Source organism: Tuber melanosporum (genome assembly GCF_000151645.1).
Source record: "Tuber melanosporum whole genome shotgun sequence assembly, scaffold_23, strain Mel28".
Lineage (NCBI taxonomy): Eukaryota > Fungi > Ascomycota > Pezizomycetes > Pezizales > Tuberaceae > Tuber > Tuber melanosporum.
Genome location: NW_003298897.1, coordinates 306,976 through 326,332, shown reverse-complemented (window position 1 = coordinate 326,332; position 19,357 = coordinate 306,976). Strand labels below are relative to the sequence as shown.

Sequence of the window (19,357 nt, the reverse complement as noted above, 5' to 3'; positions counted from 1 at the left end):
GACGCTCAGTGATATGATGTCTTGCAGGCCTTAAGGTTCACGAATTATTTGGGTGCCGTGAGCTGGGTTAGGTTGGCTCCTTTAGCCCCAACCCTGTGATGATGGAATGGATAAGGTCTGATATTTTGGGAAGCTTACCCCACGGACAGGCATATGAGACGTAGAGCTGGTTCCGGCCCTTCTCCGGAGGGAATCGAGCTCCATGAGCTTTTGAGATGGCGTCGCGAAATACAGACTATAGGGGTTAGATCCATAGACCGAGTTGTGTTTGGAACACAAAGGGAGACAAACTGGTTTGCGTTGAAATTCACCAGTCTTGGGGTCCACTGCGACCCGCTCGGTGATCTTGTTCTTCTGAATGGGAGCCTGTCGAAATTGTCAGTCCGTACCGCATTTCGACCCTTGTAACTAATTACACAGAGGTATTTGTGCATACAGCCATTGTTCGTAATTGTACTCTGGGTAATACTGAGGATGATGGTATATGCTCCTTGTAAGCCCGGCGGAAAAGCTGAGGATAGAAGAAGTTTCGAATGGGTGGACGGGACATCATAATATTATAAGGACTGTTTTTTATTATTTCTATTATCTCATCCCCCCCAAGATGGCTAGGCTAAAGAGGATAGTTGATTACCGACACTTCTTTCTACGATTATAAAGAGGTTTACCACCACCACACACAGCTGGAGATATGCCCGAAGCCGTGTTCAGACGTCGGTGTTTATACAAGTCCCGGAGCACGAAGAAAAATTATCACGCAGTCTGTCGGGTGCACCTCACCTTTCGGCTTCAAGCGGCCGGATTCGCTAGGGGCCAAATGTGCTATCATACTCAAGTGCAGATATTTTAGTGGTGGGACAATTGTAATATTGTAGACAAAAAGCATTAATCTAGAAAAGGGAACCAAGCGATAACCACCCGAGGAATGATGCTGTGTTGTGCAACATAGGTCTTAAGCTTCAGCATGCGCAAACCTAACCCGCTGGACAACTCCAACAACCACCGATCAAACCTTCCCCACAACTTAATACGAGACCGCCCCACCACCCCACCATCACCACCACCACCACCATTGCAATGCTACATGAGCTATTTCTACTACTCTCTGGGCATCCATAGCCAATACTCACTCCTCTGGCCTCCTGCCCTCTTTCCCACTGGTGTCTCCATCCGAAAGGTCTCTTGGCCCCTCTCAATTTCCCGGACAAGAGCTGACGGGGGTTAGTTAGGGCCCTGCTGTCCTCGTTATCCTCCCTTGGACATCTCCACATTTCCCTCCGAAATGATTGTTCCACCATCACTACCACCCATCCCTCGACCATCGCACGCGCGGTTGCGAGCGGCATTTCTACATCTCACCTGCATGGTTCCCGTGCACGAATTCTCTCAGTCGAGCAGCAGGTTCTCTCACGATCTGGGGGTATGGTCGGTGGCTACGACATCGTGTCGCTGGCAAAAATAATTTCCGGGTTCGAGGGATGGGAGAGAATATTGTCTTACTTGCATTCGCTTGCATCCGCCATGGGGAAATAAGCGGGGGGCAACTGATCAACCGACTGCGAACAGACATTCACACCGGCTTCCCCACATTGGAGGCTGTATCCCTGCATCTGCTCATGGTTGCTGAGACAGCTTGGTTGCGGGAGGGTTGAACGTGGGTTTTGTATGGAAGGCTCCCAAGTTCTGAGGATTTCTTCATTACAGAGTCAGAGTCAATAGTGTTGAATCGCGTAAACGAGGACGAAACTGGTGTGCTGAAAGAATATACTATCGCCAAATCACGCCTACCTTCCTTTGTTACCCCAGACACAGCCTCTTCTATATTATTTATTGGACGCGCACTCTCGGTGATTCAATTACGAGGAGGAGCAAATACTGGAATTGCATCCGACACAATTAGTCCGGAAATGACGCTTCTTCCGGTTCATCTATCGCATCTACAGTCGCTTCAGTCCCCGCTATCGAAACAGAAACCTCTTACTGCGGTTTCGGAAATACGGCTTTCCTTGTCAAAACATACCCTACAAAAACTTCTACCGGCTTCGAAAATTATTGATGTAGTTTATATCCTGCGAGAATTCTTTCTACTAGGCCGTGGGGAGTTTGCTGGCGCCATAGTTGAGCAAGCATCTGAGCAAGTGCGCAATCGATGGCGGCGTCCTGGTGCCACTGGGGGAATGGCTGCATCGGGCGTCAAATCCAGCTCGAGTAGCGCTGTTCTCAAAGAGGGCGAAGTATCATCGATATTGACAAGAACCTGGGGGGTACTTTCATCACTTCAAGGAGAGGAAACCACAGATGAGAGATTAGATACCGCCAGGGATCTTTTATACTTGTCCCTTGTCAAGCCCCCGCCCGCGGCTTCCGTAGCTTCAAAGCCAGTCCATCCAAAAGCTAAACTTGGGGAGTCATTCAAAGACCTCTTGGTTGGTGTTCCAGTTACACTGAATTCTCACCTTAGCTGGCCCTTGGAACTCTTTCTGCAACCAGCAGATTTAGAGACCCTTCGACGCCATCTTCGCATATCTCATCTCTGTTCGCCGCACTTTGATTAGGTTGCAAACCTTGTGGCGTGGTAGACGATATCGACCCGCTCCCCTTGCCTTTTCTAAAAGTGAAAATAGGGCAGTCGCAAAAGCGCGCAGAGAGGTGATCAAGAAACGTAAGGGTATCGAGAGGGCTGTTTGGGCAACAGCTGGCCTAAGTGTGTTCTACCTAGAAACACTGGTAGGCTACTGGCAAGGAGAGGTAGTAGGAGGTGCCTTTTGCGAGTTAATGGAAATTCTGGGTCAAGGCCTCGAGGAGGCCCCGGAGGAGGAACAGCAGCGGCAGCAAGAAGATGAAGATGGGGATCTCTGGATGGCGGACGGAGAAGACCAGGACGTCAGGAACGTTGAAGAGAAGACCGAAGAGCAACAAGACCCCGAATCGTTGATGCGGGAACACCACCTCTATCTCTCCCGGCTGAAAAGAGGATTGTTTTTGGCAGATCATCAGTTTGCATCCCTACTTAAGAAATTCCTAACTTCTTCCGAGGCTCTCGCTTCCCATATCGAGCGCATGGGCCGCAGGAACCGTCTTACTGATTTGAACATTACCCCCGATACTAGCACGAATGATAGGGAAGTTGTGGAGTGTATGGCGAGCTGTAGGTTGGTGAGAAATTTGCTTGGCATGTTGATCGAGAGGTGACAGAGAATGGATGAAGAGAGAGATATTGGAGGTGGTGAACTGCTGTCTTCCTGGAGAAAAGGTGGAGGGGAAGTTGGAAAGATCGATAGGCTACTTATGAGGCTGGACCTGGCTAATCTGCGGTTGGCGGATTAATACCACAATATTATAGCTGAGCCCCTTATATTAGTGACGAAAGGTTTACGACTCAATAGTCCCCTGGTATTGCAGTTCGTAGCAAGAGCACGGTAATGTGCAAGAATTGATGTAAGTGATCAATTGAATCACCATCAGACCATTACCTGCCATAGCACTTCCACCACCTTCCAGCTCACCCCTGCATCCTTTCCGTCCTGCGCACGGCCATCACCACCGCCGGCTGGTGTTTTCTTCTCGGCCCTTACAACCCCCCTCGCCTTTTGCCCAACACCCAGGTTTGCCCCATCGTCTCCATATGTTCACCCTTGTTCATAACTGGCCGAACCCCCCTCCAAGAGTACCCACTCAACAGCATCTCTCCCACAACCAACCTTGTTCCAAATCTGAACATTAATTAACAATCCTTCCTTCCTTCCTTACCATGCCAGCTAAAGCCCCAATAGACGAGAACGTCAAGTTCTTATTTACTTGTCTTATTAGGAGCGATTATAAAACTGTTTGGCTCCCCTCGCCCTCCTCCTCCTCCTCACCCCTCAAAGAACATGTCGATGGTGTACTAACACGGAGTGAATAGATTGACTTCACCCGCGTAGCAGCAGACTTCAGCATCAACCGTGCGGCGGCCAGAATGCGCTGGAGCAGGCTTTAGAAGACCATAAATGTGGACGACATCGCTGCCTCGATACTGGATGGGAAGAAGCGGAGGATGAGTAAAGCTCGGCAATCTCTACTTTCTTCTTCTGTCAAGATTGAAAAAGCCGAGGATGGAGCTCCGCAACCTCCCCCCATTGCTACTGCTTCAACAGTGGGCATCATGCTTAAGGAAGAGGAGGTAGCCACGCCGGAGGAGGAGGCGTTAGCCCCGGTGCGATTCGCCGGTTTACCAAAGCCATCGAAATGCAAGAAGGCTGCGGCCGAGAAACATGTTGCCATACCGGTTGTTTTTGGTTAGCAGCGGGGACGGCAGGTAGATTCGCTGCAACGCAGGTTCCACATTTACCTAGAGTTGCTGAGGTAGCAGCGGCAGTGGTGGGCGCTCCCGAGGCAAAATGACGACCTCCCATACCACGAAAACCCTTTCCACCGGCACCGGTGGTCCAAGTGCCTCCTATGCTCAAGTCTAAGCGAGAGACTCAGTTAAAGGGTGAGGGAGATGGAGATGCTATGAAACCCGAGTCTTCCCCCACCGACCCGGTACGCGAAAATGCCGCCAGCACGGCAATAGCAGTCCTCACCGCCAAAGGGTCGAAAAAGAGGAAAGTGGAGAGCACTTGATGTCTATTCTAAATAAAAAATACCCAGCATCGTGAGGGAGAGAAGGAGTCTGTACTCAAATTGTTTGGAAGTAGGGGGAAGGTGATGACTAGGATTAAATGTACCCTTCTCTTTGTTCTTTCTTTTTCTTTTTCTTGTATTTGGAATTTCCAAACACCTACGCAACGCATCTCCTTCACGCCAAATCAAGTCAAAACTGCTCGCCCCCGATACTGGAAAAGTGATCAATCAACAATATAGCGATCATTGAGATAACGCCACTAGATTCTCGTTTGCGGCCAAGTTGTCCCGTGAGCTCAAGGCGCTATGTCTGAGTCTGCCCTCATAATCCAAAACTAAAGTAAGCTCGTGGTACCCGGGACGATGCTTGTAGCGTGCTAAGGCTTTTGGCCATAATGCGAGTGTTATGCCACCGTCTGCCCCCAGACCACCACCATGTTCGAGTGATAGTTTATGCGCATTCCTTTGCTTGTGACGTCCACTCAGCTAGATAGCGGTTTGTGGTTGCAGGATTGGGAGTCGCCTGTTCTGCGATGTATTACGCTGCTGTTTCGTGGAGATGGACTATAGCATATTATCCCGCACAGTCTATGACTCATTTTATGTCACTGTACGTTCATTACAGTGCTGGCTTTCCTAGTCAAGCACCTCTATATACCACTGACTACATACGATACCCAACCCCCATAACTCCCAGACAGAGCTAGAATGGAAAAAAATGAATACTTTTTTTGTAACCATCAGATAAAGCCTGCAGTATGATCCCATGTTACAACAAGGTACACCCACTAAAGCATAAAATTAAGCAAGCTAGTTTCAACATATAAGGGGAAAACAAATCCCACGACAAGCAGTATCTACCTAACAACAGCGCCAACTAGAGATTTAACCTTGCTGACACCACCACTCTCCGTAACCAACCTGCCTATCGGGCCTTCTCCCGGGGCTTTACCCTGCGCATCGTCGCCGGTCCATCCTGCTTCCTGTCAAAGACTACATCCAAATCGGATGTAGTAGCAAAGCCGGGCTGTATCTGCTCCCAAATCCTCTTCTTGGGGTTCAATACTGCTTCTGGCTCGGTCTTATACCCTTCAAAGAATACCCTCTCACCGTCAATAGCACCCTTAGGCGGTGCTACAAGCTCCACGGCCTCTTTCCTGTGTGCAGTCGCGTCCTCGCCCGGAACGGGTGCGGGTGAGGCTGCGAGCACCATGGCTGCGGACCTAATTCCATGCATCGTCACGGGCTTGAGGTTTGCGACAACGACCCTACGGTCTTGCATCTCCTCGATCGGGACAAGACCGTTCAAACCAGAACAGACTGTGCGGACAGTTGGAAGGGGGGTTAATTTTGCGATAACTATGTTCGGGAGGGAAAGCTCAGAATGGGGGGTCACAAGAGGAGAGCCCTCGGGATCGCCCATTGAGATTGTAGAAACGAATAGCGAGTCGGCGTTTGGATGAGGCACGCAATAAACGATGTGCCCAACGCGGAGGTCAATTTGAGAAGGAGAAATAACCGGCTCTGGTAAATGTAAGTTTGGCCAGATTACGATATTTGAATCAACAAAGAGCCACAGTTACCTTCTTTCTTATGAGCCTCCCTCTTCGGTTTCTCTCTCTTTTCCCTCTTGCATTGCTTGCCTTCGCTAGCCACCGCAGCAGCAGCCTTTCCGGCTGCCTCATTGACACCCTCCTTAACCTTTTCAGCCTCCTCCTTAGCCTCCCCCACAGCCACCCTACCCCTCCCCTTTTTCTTTGAGCCCTCACCATCCGCAGCTCCCTCCTTCTTCTTTTCCTTGACAAGCTCCTCGGGCTTCAGGTAAACCAGCACCTTGCTAGGATCCACAGCAACCTTCTCCTCCGGGGGAATTTGCAGCCCCAAATCCGGAGTGTTCTGAACAAAGTCAACCCAACGAATAATATACCTATAGCCCTTTTCGCCCGTCTTCTGCTCGTCACTCCACGAAGCTGCCTGACCCCTGATCCGGGCGTAAACGGCCACATCAGCAATTGACAGCTTCTCGCCGAGAATGGTGGTACGAAATTTCAGGTTCCCGTTCAACTGAGGGATGGTCTCCTCAAGAACAGGGGTAGCAGACGTTGAGTCAGCCATTGATTGATTTCTGCAAACTCGATGTCGGTGTAGGTTGTGTTTGCAAACAACGGGATCAGGGTAGAGAGATGTGAAACAATGGTGTTAGTTCCGGCAACGGCCTCATTGTTTGGTAGGGTCGGGTGAGAAACGGCGGGCGTTTCCTCGGTGGAAATAGTAATTGGAAGTGACTTGTACGACGAGAGGATAAGGGGGAGGGTAACGTCTGATGGAGAGACGGAGAGAACAAGTGATGCCATGGTCCTTTGTATTCCAACAGAATGGCGGCACAAGGGTTGGTGGGAAAAAACTCAGCGGGAAAGCGTACGAGCAAGATATCGAACTGCTAGGGGAGACAGGGTGGTTGTTCGTTGAAAAAGAATATGGATGGGTCAAAGGTTTGTGAGATGACTATCCATTGCGGGGTGATTGAGAGTTTACAGGGACCAACCTTGCCAAGACGAGTGCCCCTCCAAACCTTCCCGAAATCAGAAGGGCTCAGGGTTCAGGGGTGTACAGTAGAAGAGCTTTAAGCTTGCCAAACTACCCTTCACCATAATAACAGCATAATAATAATATTATCATACATTATCGTAGGAATTCGTAATTAATTATGCAGGACATTGGGCCACTTTGTGTATTTGTTTTCAAAACAGATACTAATCATAGCTCACAAATCCCACATCCCTCATAAAAACCCGCCAGAACCCAATCAATCAATGAAGACCGCAGTTTCCATAGCCCGCCTCTCTTCCGTATTCAACCGTAGCATTATCTCCCCAGCGCCCCTCCAGATAATCTATCCCGTCCCACGTAAACCTCCTCTGACCAAAGTTAACGGAAACCTTTGCACCAGCGCTGCCCATCCCTATCATCGGCCAAATGCGAAGCCCCTCCTTGAGCGAGATGGCCGGGCTTAGAGCACATATTAACCCAATCCCAAGCAGTGGATCCGTGGCTCCTACCCAGATACTCGGCATTCAAAGTATAGAAGGCAAATCCCCTCTTGAAATCCGGGCCACAACCGACGACATCCCCAGTACCGTACACCGGCCCATATTTCAGCCCCTGAGAACGTCCAGGGAATTTGGCCCCATCATCAGCGTGATATCCCCACGCGTCCACCTCCCACCCCGGCATTCCATTCAGCGAAGTGTCCCCAGCGCAGAGGCCAAGACCGATCCTCTTGCCATCCCCTTGGTCCACAACCGTCATCTCATAGTAGTACATGCGGTCATGATCGACAGGAATGAAAGTGTTTGCGCGGGCGCATTGAGCGGCAGATCCCCATCGCACTTTTCCACACATCAGCTATCCATTCTCGTAACCGGAGGGTGAGGGCTTGAGTAGCTAGCAACCTGGGAGAGAAATAGTGAGACCGTTGCCCTCAATGATCAAACCGGGTGCCTTGCCCTCGTCGGTGAAAAGTTATGGGGAAGGGATCTTATGCATTTTGTTTTTATTTTTTTCTTTCCCAATTGTTAATGGTTTTCAGACAGTTGTCGAGAAGAAGAAAATAAAATAAAGAGCCTAAAGAGAGAAGAGTTTGATGGCTTTAAAGGAGTAGAAGCGGTGCCAAACTCTAAATGCACTTTTAAGCTTGATTTTATCATAGGCAGGTTGGTACGAGGACGGCTGAGCGGCGTGTTGGCCCAGACAGCGTATAGTATGAGATATGCGCACGCGAGACAACGAGGCTAAGTACGAGATCTCGAGTTTGAATCTCGCAAGGCCTCATTGTATGCATACAAGTATGTATAGCACGGTACACTCACCTGTGACTCAACACATCGTTTTTATGTTTTGACCATTGGACTCGCTCGAGGTATCATGCTCATACGGCAATCCTCGTGAAATCCCAAATGATATTCACTCGGTACAGTACAACAATGCCATTTACGGCGCCCTAAGATATCAATCAACCTGAGCCCCGATTCCCAGTGGGCGGGTTGTACAAGTACAGTACAGTGGAGTGGTCGAGAGAAAGGAAAACAATGATAATGTTACCTTAGAAACCAGAGGTCATCGATCGAGCCTCAAAATATGATATCGATTTATGTATCCTGCTTACGCCAGCCCTCATCTTAGCACGAACACGGTAATTAATTAGAATATATTCCACCGACACTGCCTAACCAGTGATCCGAGAAGGCCCCATACAGCCTCCATCGGACAGGGCTTATTTTCATTTGTAAGGCCTGGCACGGGTATTCCAACCACCCAGAGTGTTCGCCCCGCCGTAGAACACTGAGGGCACGGCAGTCCAACCCAGGCTCATATATTCACTTATTATCACTCGCAGCTTCACCCAGTGTCAATTCCGGCACCACCGTCTACAACATGGCCTTTAACGTTTAGTGCACTACCTCTTCCCTTCCCCGGGAATAGGGACCATTTCAAGAACGAACCACCCCCGCCTGTTCCTCGCTTCAAATAAAAACAAACACCGATTACTAGGTTCTCTCCCCCATCCACTCCCCACCCTGCTCCATTTCCGCCCTTAGAAAATCACTTTTCCTAAAAGCAATCCTCGCAATTGGGCTGCCAGTTTTGTGAACCAGCGCCGAGACAGCCGAGTCCAGGTTTAGGCCGTGGAAAGCGGGGACAATATGAGCCAGACAGCCTTAATACCACATATTTATCCTAGCTATACCGAACATAGGGCACCGATTTAACATGGGCACCCAGATACGCACAGACAATTGGCCATGTTTTTTTCCCCTATTTCCTATCACTCGCCTTTTCCACCCGGAACTGAAGCCACTCAGCTCGCCGCATACTAGAAACTCCCGCACCATCATGAAATATTCCCACTCGCTGCGATGATGGTAGCTACCGTAGTCGGGATCACAAACAGTTGATCGTACATATTCAACATCTAGCCCATGGTTGCGGGTACAAGGGAAGCCGGAGGAAATTCTTGCCTTTTTCATTAGAAGTCATGGGCGTGAAAAATACAAACTCTTCGAGTCAAATTCACCCCCATAGATTACTATCTCTTCGTTTTATAGCTGATTTTTTCTACTTATACATGAAGAGCTAAGAAGAGCGTGTAGGCACGTGAAATATTTTGGTGCTATAGTGCTATGCCCACCTTACTCCCGTACCCAAAACCATTAAAGTTTTTGTTTTTGAGATGCGGACACTGGGTAAGAAGAGCAGCCCAGGGATGGATGTATGATATTGTGTTTAGTGATTACAATTTTTTATCTGTATATCATGGATTGTCACTCGATAACTCGCTCTCTCCCACTATTCATCCCCGAAATTTACAGATTCTTGCACTCTTAGACGGCCCTAACATAGTTTGACAACTTTGAAACACAATATTGATAGGATCCGCCCGGGCAAGAGGAGTGTATCAACTGCAACATCGGTATTGGCTCCCACAGAATCTCCAATACAATTAAATCATCTCAGCTACCTCCTCCGTCTTATAGTGTAACCATTAAGATACCTCCACCCAGCAAGCTCTACCTCAAGACCCTCCCTATCCCCTACACTGACCACATATCGCTCGTATCCAATTCCGTATCCATAGCCAAATCCATACCCCGCACAGTACCGCCCTCTTAAACCGTTGTCAATGGCATGCTGTATGCGATATCCCATGATATGAGGATATCTTCTCTGAACACTCTCGCTCCCGACGTACCGAATCTCAGACCTTGGGATTCGATATTCTACCGCATGTTCCCATTCGTAGACCCCACGGCGCCGCTCACCCCGATAGTATCCGCTGTCTTCATCATCAAGCTCATCACCTGACCAGTTGGCATGTGGATCAGAGTATGAAGAGAACTGGCGAGAAGAACATGAGCCCCGTGCTTCTCTGGGGTGTTTCCTATGCGATGATACTAATTGGTGATCTCTGCCGAAGGTAGTATGATGATCATCTTCGTAGTTGTCATGAAACACCCAGCCTGCCCCCTGATCATCCGAAGACAGATCCCGTTCTGGCGTCAAGTTTCCACGCCTACCATAGTGGTCCAAGGTAGGGCTTGAGTGACTCCGGGGCACAGAGCTTCTTGAAAGGGGACGGTCTGAGAACGATGAGTATCTGATGTTGCTCATCTTGGCTGGTTTAATCCTCTTCCTCTTTAATGGATTCTAAGAAAATCTTAGAAAGAAGGGACACCATTCTTGTCATTTGTAATAGTATGTCTGTGGTGAAAAACCCTTATCCAAAACCTACTACCACGATGTCATACAGTCCGGTGCTCAGCTTCGTTCGCAAGACCAGAAGCTAAGGGAGGTATAAATTCGCTCATGACCAAACAACCCACTATGACTGTTACCGGAAAGGTCTGCTTGTCAAATGCGGGGAGCCTCCTGATCCGCCAAACGGTTAACTGGGATCTGCAAACTGTGTGCTGCCGCCTTTTCTAGCAAACAGAGTGAATAAACGCTTACTCCCGTGCTCGCGCAAATCTATCATCTTCGCCCGTGGCACCCCCCCGGACCTACTGTCAGAGAAAAATTAACTAATTAATTACTCCTCAAAAGCCGGTGCCCCCTCCTCAAAAGAATCGAGTGAGATACCATGGATTAAATGGGATGTTATCACATACCGTATTCGGGTTTGCGGGGATCAAGAAAAACCGTATGCTCAATAAAACCCTGCGAAGCCGGGTTAATAACCGAAGGCTGAATCGCTGAAAGAGGAAATCCGACTTCGATAGCTCACCAAGTTAAAGTTCATTGACATACTCGAATAGATTGTTAGCTCAGACTAGAAGCTTACCCACCGAGCAGGCATCTCATCGGTGCAGGGGAGGTGATGCTTTAGGCAAGAAAAGCCATAGTGATACTAAAGGTACGAAGCGAGTTTTAGAGGGAGAATAGACGATGAAGACCCAACTCTCCGCCGGGAGTTGTGGAAATGCCCCCTGTTCATGACATATGAACAATGATGGTTACGCGTGTGTACAAAGCTATGATATCAAAGGTAGCAGTCACAAATGCCCAGTCCTCTCAGCGACCGCCATTTCTCGCTCTCATGCGGGTAGGATAGCCTACAAGAGAGGAGGAAACCTCAACAAAACCCATCAATCTTCAACCATCTCCCCAAACAAACAATACTATCTGGCAAGCTAATGTGTGGCTAGAGATACATCTTCCGAATGACAGTTTTATGGCATACATTAAGTGGATTAATAGTTTGTAAATAATTGGAGGGAAAATCATGTGCTTACATGAAAGCCCTCCAGTACACTAGTCTTCGTCATGTACTCGAGTCCGACCATGCCTCCCCTCGCTGCGAGGATATGCGACCTAACACCAACCTCCTGAACCGTAAATTTATTAATCTCACCAAAAATGGGATCCATGACTCGGCGATCAATGCTGTCAACACAGAAGTGCCCCTCGTGCAATACAAAATTTCCCGGAATGGAATTACCAAGAAAAGACTTCAAATCGATCATTTCCTGAGCCAGACTAACCCAAGACTTCACCTTTCCTTGGGCTAATCCAAAGGACTTATGGCCACCAGACGAGATGAGCGGAACGCCAAAAGGCGACCCAACCGATAACCAAAGGGATCGACGGATACCACAGGAGCTATCTTCCTGACACCACGGTGTCCGAACACAGCAAGAGCAACTAGTAAGCGAAACCGTACTCCTCTTCTGAGATAGGAGAACACTCCCAAATCCAGTACGAAGGAAGAATGTCCGAACACGGATTTCGACAAACTAATCCCCGAGGAACCGAGTGACTATTGATGATACGCAATTGGTTTTCCTCATCTACCCGATATCAAACCACATTTTGACGATCCCAGATAGATCAGTATGGCCCCGAGAGCAGGCAGGCGCCTAAACAATCTCGAAAGCATAAATCGGGACTCAGTTTCCCTGAGCACTGGGAGGGTATTCGCTTCGCGAACGTGTGCTCCTCAAACCCAAACAACTACCCCCGTGAGCCCCTCCTTTGCGCCGAGAGGGTGCCCAGCAAGTGCAACAATTACATTACTTCCAACACGACTGTTCCCTGACCGCAAAGGGGATCCACAAGCAAAACACCACCCAGCCTGCACCAAGGACCGGTGGGAAAGAGGTCAGTCTATTTGCCAACAGGTAAGCCTCGTGAACAGCCTCCAGCCTTGCTTCCCCACAGAGTGGGCGTTTCCTGATTATATAAACCTTGAGCTCGGACAGATTTCGAACGCCAGCGGCTACGGTCAAGCATCGATGCTGTCCGTTGCCAACTGTCTCGATCATCCGTGCGTTATTCTTCCAGATCCAGTTGACCAACGACCGCAGGTCCAATGAACAGGTGATAGGTTAAGAAGCGATGGGGTTAACTGAAGAAGCTCAAGAAGCAACAACAGAAGCAAACACGTTTTCCATCAAGTACAACAGGTAAGAAAAGTAGAAGTTCGGATAGATTTAGCGACAAAGCGTATCGACTCTTCAAATAAGTGTCGTGTCATTTTTCTTCATATTGTGCTCGTACACACGATGGATTTGCGCATGTGCGATTAGTGGGTCAAAAGGCCAAACAAACCAGCATCGAAAACGTCGCGAATGGGCAAACCTAACGAGAAGCAGCGACCCCCAGATTATCTGCCTCAATAATACGAGGAGCCAGTTGTTGAACCTAGACGATAGAGCCTAGATTCGAATTGTGGTCTAACGTAGACCACCGATTAATAGGAATCTCTCAAAAGCTGCTCACGTATACCGGTACCGTGTGCAAGCAAATTCAGGGCAAATAGTCTATACGAAACTTGAAGATTCGGGTATACGGCGGTACTATAGCAACTTGGTAACTCACGGGGCACATACAACGGAATCACGATACTATTGTGGTGTGCACCGGTAGACATCAGTGGTGTTTCCAATACTCCCACTTTCGCCACCCAACGTCTAGCCCCAGAGGACGTCCCAATTGCCCTTCCTCTCCCCCACAAAACCCTAAACCCAAACACCCCCACTCTTGACTCATGAGAGACATCACCCGCTCCTCCCCTCCTGTTCTCTCCGAGAATTCAGAACAGCACTTCCTTCCCCCAACCCTCAATTACTCTACCAGTACTAACCAAAACCAATCTATTTCCTCAATCAAGCCAAAGCTTACCGGTACCCGATCATAAGCTTTTCCCAATCAGACAAGAACACCCGAACACAACTGCCGCGATCCACTCCCTTCGCCTAAATCACCTCAGGGGGAGAGAGAAAAGATATTTTTCTTTTTCACCAGTTAACGCTTCAGAAGGTAAAAGAAAAAACTCTCCATTGGCGGTCATTGCAGCCCGTGAGAGCCACGATGGAGCCCGTGTGGGAGGGAGGGAGGGTGATGAGTCCAGCGTTTTGATGGGTCCGAAAGGGAAGGTTTTCCTGATAGTTCGGTATGCAACATAAAGCATGCTGGCCCCTAACAGTGTTCGCCCCTTCCATCATACCGGTATACAGCAATGACGTAGTACGTTAAGTCGACGCTACACTGGATGAAAAAGGTGTATCGCTCCTCTTGCCGCTGCTCTGGAAGGCTGGTACGATACTTGGAAAGTCTCATGCTCCTCTTCCTGCCTACTCCTGCAAGGGCTCCCACCGCTATGCGTGGGTGAGTGATAAAGGGAAATTTGAAAGCTTAGATTTTTTGAGGAGGGCTCCCCGATAATATGGTTGGCTGTTGCATTGCAAGTTATGCCGTGTACGAGGGAAGACGAGCGGTGGGAAACGGCAAATGCCGTACTCGTACCTTTGATATTTAAATAGATGCGGCTGTCTGCTGCCGTACGAATAGTTGATACGGGAATCGTTGAAGAAGGATGGTTTTGGTTGGCAGGTTGGTGGTTGGTATTTCCGGGCGCGGCATAAATTTCGTAACCGGTTTCCACGACGTTTCCCCGCGGCTTCCGAGCTACTTTGAGACAACTATCTGTCTACTCCGCTACACTTGGGTGCAGTATAGCACTGGCACTGTACGGGTACTTGACCAACCTCTCCAACGCCGGAACCCGGTATTCGAGCGTAAGCTAACCAAAACGTAAGTGATGCTTTACGGCAGACATCCGGCATCTGTCATAATATCATGAGGTTATTCGCTTGTTGACTCGTTTCGTGGCAAGCTATCATACCAGTTGTGCACTTCAGTGCGCGCTAAGTTAATGGGCAAAAGTTCCTTGAAACGTTTTGCTTCCAAACAATCTTCGAATCGTGAAGCCTCGCGCTAATCCTTATCCAGCTGCGTGGCCCACCACGGTCCACCCGTCGCCTCAAGCGCTGTTTACTTTTGAAAAAATAAAACAAAATAAAAAGCGGGAAAAAAAAAAGAAGGAAACTCCTTCCCCCTGACCTCCCCTCTCTCACCACTCTTTGCAGGAGAGGGAGGAGCGGGGGTGAAGTTGACTCCTCCCCAACTGCCGAAGCCTCCTCCCCCTCCGCCGTTGAAGGAAAATACAGGTACGAAGTGTGCGGTAAGGTGATACCGTACGGTGCTGCTTGAGGAATTGGAAGTACGGTACTGTAACCATAACGTGTGTAACCTGACATGAAAAATTGTGTCACCAATAGGGAGCACACGCACACACACACTTTCAATCAGGATTGGAAGTGTTGTGTCAGGGAGGGGGGGGGTGGTTGAGCAAAAAGCCAATGTTATTTTGCGGATGAAGGGTTGCTGTTACACTGACACGATGATGGTCTAGCCAGTCCGGCAATGAAGGATTGGGCGGTATTTGTGTCGGTATGGGAAAGGTTGATGATACTGACGTGAGCGATCCAGATCTAGGATTTTACTTGCGCATCGGGTTGGAGTAGCGGTTGGATGAGTGGGATACGAGAGGAAGCGGCGCTGATTCATTGCCTTTCTTTTTTACCTCATTTTTCCACTGCAATTGCTTGTTTCTGATAGGGGTGCAAGAAATCGATGAATGCGGAGTACATAATATGTGATGGGGGAAGGTGAAGGAGGTCGAAAAGCTGGGGAACTTTCAATTGGCATTACGATCAATGTAGCCACAGTAAGCCAGGCTACCATAGCTGCGAGAGATCGATCATATGAGGTTTCATTGCAAGTAGGCAGATAGGAAGTGAAGTACCGGCATCCTCCCTCCCTCCCTCCACAGCCCTCGATTACTGGAAAATATGCTCCATTATCAATAGCCACCGTATTGTATGATTTCCCAAGATACGTAGCAATGTTATACAATAGCCACAGAGGGCAAACCAGCTCGCGTGACCGCCACCCATCATCAATCATTAACGCCAAATCCTCTCGCTCGCCCATCACAAAGCGACGAACTCGCCAGTCCGTTCCGTCAGTAAGTTAAGTGTTAGCACAAAAACGCCAACCCGACCGCATAGATGCCAGTAGCTCAACTCCCCCCCCCCTCCCCGCTTAGTCCACACAGCCTGACTAATCCTGGCAAGGATACCTCACACGATATCGCTCTCAACTAGGCTACCGCCATTCGTAGCAGCGCTGGACACAGTTTCGCACTGCACAGTTTTGCTATGGGTTTTCCGCGGGAATTACCTTTCCTCTCCTTCTTCTTACTCTTGTTCTTCTTTCGGTGGGCATGGGCTACTGGCGCCGGGGACATGGATGGGGATGGAACCGGATGGGGCAGGGTAGATTAAGGTTTTTGGTTTTTGGTTTCGTTTCTCAAAGTGCCGGTGGATTTATCGATTGAGCGGGCTGTGAGCCTGATAGAGCGGTGGTTGTGACTGCTTGGGGTAATGTGCACTGTACTCATACTTATTTGTATCTGGGATAAAGTATGATATTTGAAAACGAGGCAGGGGTTGGGTGATTGTGTGACCAGAGCCGTGTTTTCCGATACATGTAAACTATTTCCAGATACTAGAGTACTGTACGAGTACAAGCTTAAGTACTCGAGATAGTCTAGAGGAGGCATCACAACGAAGTTGGGAGGATAAATAAACCGTGTGAGCTCTCAGCGAGACGACACCCTCAGCGAGACGCGGGTTGTCTCGGCATTTTAGTGTCTGTGCTGAATAAAGTTATATCGCCAAACTCAAGTTAAGAGAAACACATACCACATAAAGCCAATCTGAATTGTCAAACCTCTTTACCTCAAATCAAACCCTTCAATTATGTCTTCAAATGATAATATGATTCCTCCATGGGTACATGAACAAATGGCCATTGAGATGGCTACAAATGGGACAGCTCCCAGTCTTACCGTAGCTGCAGCCATTGTTGGTACAGCACGTAGTACAGTTTTGCACCGTCAGCAAGGCAAAAGAAACTGAGAAGAAGAGTGCCAAACAAGATTAAAGCTATTACCCGGGAAGAAAGGGTTGTGATAGAGCGGTGCTATTTTAGCTGTCGCCTTGGGTTTCCACCTACAATATGGCAATTACGATAAATGGCCGCAGTCATCCTAAGAAAAAGAAATTCGGATGAGAAATTAGGAAAAAGATGGGAGAAGGCATTTCGTACACGACATCCAGAAGTTAAGACTCCTTTTAGCAAACAACTAGATTTCATCCTCAATTTATGTGGCAATGATGTAGAATTAATGGATTACTTCTTTAATGAGGTAAATCTTTTTTCTCTTCTATATTTGGGATGTATTTGATTGTTTTTTTAATTTATTAAGTATTAATATATGTACATATATTTAGTTAGAATCAATCATACACGAATACAAACTCCAATCCCAGAATATATACAATATTGATGATATTGACTTTCTACTTAGACTTAGTCAATCGGAAAGAGTTTTAGAAGTAATACGAAATCCTAGAGAGAATGGTCGGTTAAAGTATAAAGCTATTTTCAATATTATTAAATATAATTTCAAAATATTTATACTTACAAAATAATTAGGTGGTACTCATGAATTTGTTACTGTTATTGAAGATGTTTGTGCTGTTGGAACAACCTTAAATCCAATAATCATTTTAAAGGCAGAAGGGTTTATTGCAGAATGGTTTAAAAAGATAAAAGGTGTTCCAGAAAGGATATTGTTCAGACTGTCACATAATGGATGGACTGATGAAAAGATCACTTAACAGTATCTTAGACAAGGTTTTGGGCCTGATACATCATTTACACATAAGGCTGCAGGAGAGTTTTGACTATTGATTTTTAATGGAAACAACAGTCACGTGAATATAGAATTCTCAGAATTTTGTATTTCATGAAACTTTATTCCATATTGTCTTCCTCTGCATACAGCTTATGGACTATAACTACTAGATTTTTCTATCTTCAGTCCATATACGCATCAGTACTGAAGAGAACTTACTCGCCACTTTGAAAGACATGAGTATTGAGTTTTAAAGGGATGTTTCTATGAGATTCTTCCTGTAGCACATCCAGCATCCTTCACAGAAAGTAACATACGAAGTAGATTCCAAAATACCTGAGGGGTACCAGTGAACAGGAGTATTATTCTCTCTAAAATCCAAGCCTCAAAGCCTAACCCTCCATAACACGATAACATAACCCTGCCTTCTTAAGGTGCAACTATCAAACCAAGGTCTCCTAGTCCCAACCCACTGAGTACATTTTTATCTCCACAGATTAATAAGTTAGAAGTACCAAGAATCCAACGTGAAATTGAGCAGCTAGAACTGATTACCTTAGTAACATTGCATCACTGTGGACCAATACAGTGGAGCGTTAAGAAAGTTGTTAGTAACTCATCCATCGGTGCAAATAGGACACTGAGAGAGGTCCAGGAGAAACATCATTAACTTGCAAAACTAAAACCACTATTAGTTGAAGTGCAACAGAAAAGGGTAACAACCAGGACATGAATACTACCCTCTGGGAAGGCATTGATCGATTGTGAAGAAATTGCAGATTTTTTTGAATTGAAAGCTCCTGTTGTGCTGGAGGCAACCCGGAAGAGATATAACCATGTGAAAAATCTAGTTGAGATAAGAAAACGAATTTTAGCTGAATGCACAGATAACCGAAAGAATGTACAAGTATTAGAAGCAGTAGGGATGTTACCTAAGTGATGGAAAACAAGTTGAAGATTAAAGATGAAGAGGTTCGACTTTCTGAGCAAGTTTCCGCAGCTGAGCGTAAGGTAAAGAAGCTTGAGAAACACCTTGAAGATTAGATGTAAAATGTAGGAGAGGCAGGAAAATTGATAAGCTGTTCAGAGGTAGACTTGCGGGGAGATTGTGAATTTGAGAAACGAGATCTCAGGGATGCCCTAGGGGGGGGAGTAGAAGTCACAGGGACCCCTTGTACAAGAGAAGAATCTGTGGACCGGTTGATCAATGTGTTGTTTAGGCCTCCAGATAGATGAACTCTCTGGAGGCAGTTGGCTGTTGATGTTGTAAACATTTCGTGTTGGTAAATCAGAAAAGACAAAGGCTATTTGCTGAGGAGGCGGGTGAAATAGGTAGGGTTGCGGTTTGGTAGCTGCCAAGGATAAGCAGCATCTCGTTGAAGGTGCTGTCTCACTGAGCGCACACACAGTTTACGTATTACCTCTACAGGGAACATAGTTCTTTTCTTATTTAAAACTAGTTTAGATGAATCATGTTTGACTGGTTGGTGAACGTCATGGGATGATAGAGATGTAGAAGTAGACAAGTGTCTCAAAAAATGAAGTTCTTGTATATTTGGTTGCGTATCCACCCATATGCCACATTTTGCTGTTTTGCTATGCAATCGATATGGCATGCGTTGGCTCCAATTCAAATGCACGCCGGTAGCA

The 19,357-nt window shown here is 47.5% G+C and overlaps 3 protein-coding genes; 1 reads left to right on the top strand and 2 right to left on the bottom strand.

Annotated features, from left to right (window-relative positions):
* Positions 1-30: 30 nt before the first annotated feature.
* Positions 31-530, bottom strand: GSTUM_00006029001 (uncharacterized protein; the record flags this gene model as incomplete). XM_002838153.2 has 4 exons in its annotated part: positions 437-530; positions 292-366; positions 139-235; positions 31-62 (listed from the first exon to the last, which is right to left on the bottom strand). The coding sequence occupies exons 1-4, from the start codon at positions 440-442 to the stop codon at positions 31-33; spliced, it is 210 nt and encodes a 69-aa protein (XP_002838199.1). The 5' UTR covers positions 443-530.
* A 549-nt stretch (positions 531-1,079) lies between these two features.
* GSTUM_00006028001 (uncharacterized protein) lies at positions 1,080-4,627 on the top strand. XM_002838152.2 has 4 exons: positions 1,080-1,177; positions 1,230-2,438; positions 2,500-3,826; positions 3,905-4,627. Exons 2-3 carry the CDS (start codon positions 1,908-1,910, stop codon positions 3,190-3,192), a joined length of 1,224 nt encoding a protein of 407 aa, XP_002838198.1. The 5' UTR covers positions 1,080-1,177; positions 1,230-1,907; the 3' UTR covers positions 3,193-3,826; positions 3,905-4,627.
* Positions 4,628-5,331: 704 nt separating this feature from the next.
* On the bottom strand, positions 5,332-8,310 carry GSTUM_00006027001 (uncharacterized protein). XM_002838151.2 has 4 exons: positions 8,058-8,310; positions 6,189-7,994; positions 5,603-6,129; positions 5,332-5,558 (listed from the first exon to the last, which is right to left on the bottom strand). Exons 2-4 carry the CDS (start codon positions 6,718-6,720, stop codon positions 5,463-5,465), a joined length of 1,155 nt encoding a protein of 384 aa, XP_002838197.1. The 5' UTR covers positions 6,721-7,994; positions 8,058-8,310; the 3' UTR covers positions 5,332-5,462.
* Positions 8,311-19,357: the final 11,047 nt, after the last annotated feature.